The sequence below is a fragment of the Otolemur garnettii genome, unplaced genomic scaffold (genome assembly GCF_000181295.1).
Source record: "Otolemur garnettii isolate 467f Iridium unplaced genomic scaffold, OtoGar3 scaffold00011, whole genome shotgun sequence".
Lineage (NCBI taxonomy): Eukaryota > Metazoa > Chordata > Mammalia > Primates > Galagidae > Otolemur > Otolemur garnettii.
In genome coordinates this window covers 28,523,655-28,531,431 of record NW_003852406.1, presented here as the reverse complement: position 1 = coordinate 28,531,431, position 7,777 = coordinate 28,523,655, and the positions used below count along the sequence as shown (strand labels likewise).

General features: G+C 56.7%; 1 protein-coding gene across 3 annotated transcripts in view; it reads left to right on the top strand.

Annotated features, from left to right (window-relative positions):
• Positions 1-7,777, top strand: part of PSTPIP1 (proline-serine-threonine phosphatase interacting protein 1) — a 42,269-nt gene that overhangs the window by 19,667 nt on the left and 14,825 nt on the right. For 2 of the 3 annotated variants that reach the window (XM_023510106.1, XM_003784543.3), the window contains exons 2-3: positions 1,805-1,905; positions 2,229-2,303. The exons of the other annotated variant lie outside the window; for it this stretch is intronic. In XM_023510106.1, coding sequence (XP_023365874.1) covers positions 1,805-1,905; positions 2,229-2,303 — 176 coding nt within the window. The remainder of the gene's footprint in view (positions 1-1,804; positions 1,906-2,228; positions 2,304-7,777) is intronic. 3 annotated transcript variants of the gene reach the window in all.

Sequence of the window (7,777 nt, the reverse complement as noted above, 5' to 3'; positions counted from 1 at the left end):
GGCTGTGGGGCTGGGCTGGGGGTGGAGGAGGGCATAGGCTGAGGGGGGCAGGGTTGGGAGGCATTGTGAGCAGCCCCTAGAGAGTCAAGCACTTCCTTGGAACAGGCTAGTCCTTGTGACTGTGGCTCATGCAACCACAGCCCCTGTGTACATCTCCGTGGGTCTGAGCAGGGGCCGGACAGGATTCTTGAGCCTGCGGCTCTCTGGGGACTTGAGCTCCTGAGGACCGGCCTGCAGGGCTCCTCACTGCTTCCTGCCTCCTCCAGAATGGCCAATGTAGGTTTGGTTTTACTTCTTTATCCACTCTGGGGCCTCAATAAGGACAGAAGAAGGGTTTCCTTGGCAGTTCGGGGCTATGGCAGGCGTGCCCTGTTCAGAGCCCTGCGGTTCTCCCAGAGCCTCTGTGAAGGAGAGTTAATTCCCTTAAGGGTCTGGATTTTGTCCTGGCTCTGTGGCCTTAGGCAAGCCCTTCCCTTCTCTGGGCTTCGAATTTCCAAGGATGGAGGGGCACTGGACAAGAATCTTCCCAGTTCTGGGAGATCTGTCTGTGGCCTCTTGACCTGACTCTGCTGTCCAGGTCAAATGATCCCTCATGAGGCTGGCACAAGAGGCTGAGGCTCCAGATCTGATTTTCTTCCTGGCTGCCATAGACTCTGATGTGGGGGTCTGAAGGGTGGGCTGAGGCCGAGGGGCAAGAAGCTATGGCTGCTGGCGGGTGAACAGACAAGTGGCTGCCTGCTCCAGCCTGGTCCAGTGACACCAGCTTGAACATGAAGGTGGATGTGAGCTCCTGGACAGCCATGTAGGACACTGGGGGCCTTAGGTGGCCAGCCAGGGCCCAGACACTCTGCTTGTCATTTTGTGGGCATTTGAACCTGGGTCAGGTTCTCCTCAGGAATTTCCAGGGACGCTGAGGGAGCAGGGCATGAGCCTGGGGCCCTATGTCATCGTGTAGGACAGTCCTTCTGAGTCTGCTGAGGGTGGGCTAGAACATGTAGCCAGTTGGGACAATCTGTCACCTCTGCCCTTCCTCCCTATGTCTGATTCTCCTTAAACCTTGAAGAAAAACTCTCTCTAGAACCTGGCTCAAATGCCTCTTCCCTCAGGAAGCTTTCCTCAATTGTGGGTCCACCTCTGCTCACTACATACATATAAGGCGGCATTTGCAGGAGGCATGGGGCAGCAGCAGGACCACCAGATTGCATCTGGGGGACAAGTCAGTGGCCGTGACCTTGGAGAACCTCACTGCCTCTCTGAGCTCAGGGGAATGGTGTATGATGCGTGTGCTCGGGGAAACTGGGGCTTCTTTACCCAGTCTCTGGGGTTTTAGGCGAGGCTTTGGGGACAGAAAGGAGGGACAGACTAGATGCCATATCCCAGGGCCTGCCCTGATTTGACAGTCTCTGCCTCCTCCCAACATCCCTCACCTGCCCCTGGAGTGAGGGTCCCAAGAGGACCTGGAGTGGGCAGCCTGGCCCTGGGACCTACTTGTTGGGTCTCAGGATATCCTGGGACCTCTGTCCCCTCTTAATCCTTGAATATTACCTCCTTCCCCCAACTTCCCAGACCAGCCCCTCAGCCACACACCCAGAATCCTCTTACCTTCACTATGTACCTATTACCTGCACAGACGTGGGAGGGACCCCTGTGTGCCTATGAGACCAGGCCCAAGAGCTTGGCCTGTAAGGTGGGAGATGGAGGCAGGATGGAGACTGCTCCTGGAGGTAGTCAGAGGAATTCCCACCAGGCTGGGCTCAGTGCCACCCGGCTGTGACCCTCATTGTCCCTCTGTCCTGTGTCACAGTGCAGGGACTTCACAGCCCACACGGGCTATGAGGTGCTGCTGCAGCGGCTGCTGGACGGCAGGAAGATGTGCAAGGACATGGAGGAGCTGCTGAGGCAGAGGTGAGCCAGCAGGCGGGCCGAGGCCCCTGCCCCAGCCCTCCCAAGCTGCCCTGAGAGCACCCCACTTTAAAAGATCAGGAGTGTGACTCCCTGCTTTTTCCCAGACCTACCCTAAGTGGCCAAATCACTTGATGTTTTTTCAAATGTACCTGTATTTGGACATTTCTTTCCAGGAAGGGCTGGGGGCTTAATTTTTTCAAGGAGCCATGCCTGCCTCCAATGGCTGACGGGTGGGTCCTCAGGTTCTGCCACAGACTTCACAGGGACCCCTCAGCTGGCAGACCTGCAGGAGACCCAGTACCCATGGGTTGTTCTTCTCTCAGGGCCCAGGCAGAGGAGCGCTACGGGAAGGAGCTGGTACAGATCGCCCGGAAGGCAGGCGGCCAGACGGAGATCAAGTAAGAGACCCCAGGCCCTGGGCTCGCTCCCCTTCTTTCTGTGCCTTCAGACAGTGTCTGGGGATTCCTGACATCAGGCAGTCTGGGTAGGGCCAAGAAGAGTCCAGATTGTTCACAGGACTAGAGTGCTGGTCATGCTGGTTGAGGCCAGGCTCTGAGTGGGGCAGAAAAGCCCACAGTCTGTCTGAGCACTGGAAAGGGGCTGACCAGAGAGGCAAGAGCCCATTGGTCCCCAGGCCCTTGCAGCACTCTGGGTGGCCTCCACCCAGGTCATAGGGACAGGTGAGAAGCCCCTCCACTGGCTGCCTGAGCCTTCTGCAGCACTGGTTCAGCCCCAGCCTGGGCTTCAAGGATGGAGGTAAAGCCAGAGATGGGGGCCAGGAGGGGCCCACACCTGAGTTCTGGTGCTAGCTGTGACCTTGTGCTGGCCACTGGCATGCTATGTGCCTCCATTCCTTCACCAATGATGGGATAATACCACCACCTTCCTCAGAGGGTTAAGTGGGTCCAGGGGCTTAGCTCAGACCTGGCTCAGAGCAGAGGCGTCCAGGGGCATTGCCATGATGACACAACTGGGGGTCTTGAGCCCTGGAGGACTCTGTGCAGACTACTAAGCCAGGTGGGGGACGTGGAGACAGGGTTTCAGGGCAGCTGAAGACTTTGTAACAGTGTGGTGATGGGGCTGCCTTGGGAAGACACAAACTATCCACCTGGGTGAAGATAGAGCCACACTGCAGATCAGACAGGGCACTGGACGCCAGGCCGACAAAGGGCTCTGAAAAATCCTCCTCCTGCAGGGCCCTGAGGCCTGCCCCTGTGTGGCTGCAGTAACTGCCCCCTTCTCCTGCTCCCCCAAGGTCAGGCCCTGGCCCTGCTCTAGAGAGATGACCTGCACATGCAGCTCTGGCTCGCTCGGTCTTCTAAAGACACAGGACACCCTGGCAGCTCCTGCTTCCAACCAGAAGCCAAAAAACCCCAACCAAACAAGCAAAAAAACCACACACAAAACCACAGGAAGGTCTAGCAGAAGGTAAAAGTAGTGTTACCTGAGGAAATTAATGCCCAATGCAGAGGGTGTGCGTGTTAGACCAGAGAGTGTGTGAGCTCTAGTCTGGGCTCAGCCTTCATGAGCTGTGTGATGGTGGCAAGCTGCTTCACCTCTGTTTCTCATCTGCCCACACTAATGGGCTGTTGTGCAGATAAACAAGAACGTGGTCTCTCCCAAGGGTAAGGCTAAGGGCTGGATGCAGGCTGGGCACAGAGGAGGGGCTCAAGACATGGTAAGGAATGAACAGATGTCCGCTGGGGCCTCTCTTTGGGTTCCCCTGCAGATGGGCCCAGGACTGTCCAGTGGGACTGAGGTGTGTGCTGGGCGGGGCTGGGAGAGCATGATGCAGAAGGAGCCCCTCTAGCCCACTGGGAAAACAAGAATTGTCCCAGAAAGAGAGGGAAGCTTGTGGGGAAGGATTCCACAGGCTGGAGGGGCTGGTGTGAGGCATGCTCAGGGGACTGTGAGTCACACGGGATGCAGAGCAGGGGAGAAGCCACTAACAAAGACAAATGTGGGTTGGGAGCTGAGTGGGCTGTGGGAAGGGGAAGGACACCGTATCTGGTTCCATCTTTTAGAAACAGGAAGTGGCCAGGTAGAGGCTCTGGGTGACCCTGATCCCCAACATAGCTGCGGAAGGTGAGGTGGGGTAGAGGGTGCCCTCGCTGACTTCCTGTGTGACCCTGGTGGTCCTCCCCATCTGAGTCCTAGGTCCCTGCTTGTGAAAGGGGATGTCAGCCCAAAGGGATGCTCTGGGCAGTCACCTTGACAAGCAAAGAGCGCCCAGCCACTGTGATGCTCAGGAAGCAGGGGGGTCCCCATAGTCCAGCAGGCCCCACAGACCCCAGCCCTCTAGGCGTCAGACACAGGGGAGTTGCCTGCTTAGTTTTAGGCTGAGAAGCCTGGCTGGGCCCAGTCCATTTCCTTTTGGACCCAGCCCCTCCCTGGCCCAGAGTCAAGGGCCCTTGGGGAGCGCTGCATAGAGAGATGGAGACTGGGTATCCCTGGGGTCGGAGAGAGGGGGCCAGGCTGCAGGTAGGGAGCAGAGTCAGTGTCAGGGCAGCAGCTGGAGCCCGGGCAGAGAGTGCCAAGCCCATGAAACTGGAAAGGCAGAAATAAGGTCCACAGGGACAAGGTCCCTGGGGCCCAGCAGACCCTGCCACAAAGGTTCCCAGGGTTGGGAAGAACGAGTACTGGCCAGAGCTTACCCAGAGGCTGGTGGCACAGACAGGTGGCAAGTACAGGGCACGTTCTGAGCCATGAGCACCGGGACAGGAGTTGAACCCATCCTGCTCAGCTGCTGCCTCTTAGGGCTGCGGCCAATGCAGCTCCCGACTCATCTACTGCACACAGCGGGCATATAGCAAGTGTTGCCATTGACCCGGGTGACAGATGTGGCAAGACCATTCAGTCATTCCTTTCTGTAACTGGGACCCAAGCATCCGTAGTCCACCCATTGCGTCAGCAGGCACTTATGGAGCACCTGCTGTGTGCATCCCTGAGACTACCCACATGGATTAAAGAACTAAAACAAAGTATAACGAAGGTGACTTCATTCTCATCCCCAGGCCTTTGCCTCCCTTCAGGGCTCTCTCATGCTCTTACCTCCTCCAGGAAAGGCTCCCAGATACCCTCCCTTCACCCCCGCCATAATCTTAACTAGAGCAGGTCACCCCTGGAAGGTTCTTTGTGAGAAGCATGAGAGATGGTCACAACCCCTGTGGCATTTCCTCATCTTGGAGGCTGGTGGGGGGCTGTGTGTTGGCTCTTGGGAAAGGTGGCCTGGTTGCCTAGTGTGGGGGCTGGTGGTCGCCCCCAGGTTGGGAAGTCCCAGCCTCCCTGTGGCCCCCAGCTGCCTGGGTCTGTGGGATGCTGGTTCTCAGCAGCGGGCTAGGGAGTGGAAAGACTGCGGGGGCAGGGGCTTAAATGACCCCATAAATAGCACTGAGAGGGCAGAGCTGGTTAGATTAGCTGCCTGAAGATAAAACATTTCTGTCCCCTGACCTCCACTCACCAAGCAGCCTTGCTCAGGCCTGGAGGCTCAGACCACATAGAGTCAAGGGAGGTTTTTCAAATCCTAAAATGCCTTGGTCAAGCACCTCCTTCACACGTTATCTCAGCAAGCATCTCCGGGGAGGTGGCACAAATCAGACCAGGTCCCTAAAGGGGACCCCACAGCCCTTTCAGTGCATTGTAAAGACAGGTGGAGGTATTCTAGGGGCTTGTGGATATTGCTGACAGAGCTCACTGCTACCCAGTCCCACCGGTCCCTCAAGGTCGGCCTGCAATGCCGCCTGCCCCAGAAGCCTGTGCCTGCCTCCCCTGCTGCTCCCCAGCCCTTGGCAGGGGGACTCAGGGAGACAGGCAGGAGGGCTGGGCCAGCTTCTTGTGCTCCTGTCTGCGGTTTCTGGGGAGCAAGGACGGCCTCCTCAGAGGCACAGGTTTAAATCCTCATGGCCCTGCCTCACCCCCACTTGTCACAAACCTAAAATGCTGTGGTTTTCCTGTCAGAAGAAATTCTTTTTCATAGTCTCTCTTCCTCTGAGCTCAGAGAGAACAAAGACATCACTGAGGATGTCTGCTGGAGACAGGTGGGCCCTGTTCCCATCAGGTGCCCCCGAATACCAGGTCAGTGTGGGTCCAGCCTCCAGCTCAGGGGGGCAAGAGGTCTTGCTCCTGTCAGCTGGGAGGCACAAGCATACCAGCAGGCAGATGGGCAAGGGGTAGGGATGCCAAAGCAAGGACTTGAGGTGGTCAGGGAAGAGCGTATAGGGGGAAACATTTATACTGGAAATCTAGGTTGTGTTTGAGCACAGAAATCAGGCTGAGCTTCCTGACATCCCAGTCAAAAAGGGCAATAGGATGGGTTATATGTGATGGCCTTGGTGACATACAGCAGTAGGCAGAAGCCAGCATGGAGACTCTGTCCTTAACATACAATAGAGACATAGTAGAGCTCAAGGAGGTCTCAGCAGCTTCCCTGCAGTCAGGTGGAAGAAGCGGGAGTGACAGAAAAGCTAAGAGAAATCACCATTTCTGGGTTTCATGGGGCGAACTCCGAAAGACCAAACTTTAAGGCCATTCACCTCAAGAGTGTCTGCCAACCCACTGTGGGCTGCCTCAGGTCCAGGGCAAAGCTGGACTCCTCCCCTCACCCAAAGAGCTGAGGTTGCCTCCTTGAAACTCTGGGGCCAAGAAAGAGAGGGGTTGTCCTGGGCCCTGCCGTGTGAGCTGCACTGTGATGGCCTGAAGGTGTCCTCACTAGGAATAGGGGCCAGGGTGGGAAGGCTGCAGTCCAGAAGAGAGCAGAGGGGTCTGGAGTGATCAGAGCCTATGGCCCTGCCCAGCTGTCCCTGCAGAGCCAGCACCAGGATCCACGTTGCTCCCAAGGCTGAGCCAGGTTTTGGGGACAAACAGGTTAAGTTGAACACAGACTGTCCGGGGGGTGGGGCAAGGCTGAACATTCACCTGGCAGTGCTATGGGTTCAGCCAGGCTCCCCACTTCTAGTTAGGTGCTGGGGAAGGGGCCAGAGTGCCCAGAGGCTCATCCCTTACAGCCACCCTGCACCTGAGTCCATAGGCCAGGAGGGTGGCACATAGGTGTGTTTGGGATAGAGGGGTGCAAATAGAAGGTGGTGGCAAGCAGAGGGAGAGACAGAGTCTAGCACGACTTGCTGGTTTCCAGTGTATATAACCCATGGACAGTGGCGTCACTGGGCAAGGGTGCCCCGCAAGAGGACCTGTTTGGAGGCACCTGTGAACTGAGAGACCCAGCTCTCAGGGAGCTCTGGGTGGGATATGACCCTGCAGGAGCTGGCCAGGGTGGTGTGTGAGAGCGCTGGGAAGGGGAGAAGCTAGGCTGAGCCCAGAGGGACCCTAACCATAGTAGGGGCTGGGCCAATGGTAAGTGTGTCAGGAAGCAGAGGGATTGGAGATGTGATCACTGACAAAGAGTCAGAGGAGAGTCCCAACCCTGCCAAGGAAGGGCGGTCACCATGGAGGCCACATCCCTGTTAAAAAGCAGAGACCAGGCCTTGACGAGGTCTCACCAAACTATACCTCTTACCAGCCGTGTGGCCATGGGACACTTTCTTTCTTTCTTTTTGTTTTTTTGTTTTTTGCAGTTTTTGGCCAGGGCTGGGTTTGAACCTGCTACACTCTGGTATATGGTGCCAGCGCCCTACTCCTTTGAGCCACAGGTGCTGCCCAGCCATGAGGCACTTTCTCCACCTCTCTGGCCCTCATTTTTCTTATCTGTCAAATGGGGATAGTAAGATACCTTCACTTGCAGAGTTGTAAAGATAAGTGATTTGAGACAGCAGTTTTCACATTTGAATGAACACCAGCAGCACCCAGAGGCGTGTCTTGTTTAAACACAGAGGCCTGGCTCGGCGCCTATAGCTCAACCGGCTAAGGCGCCAGCCAC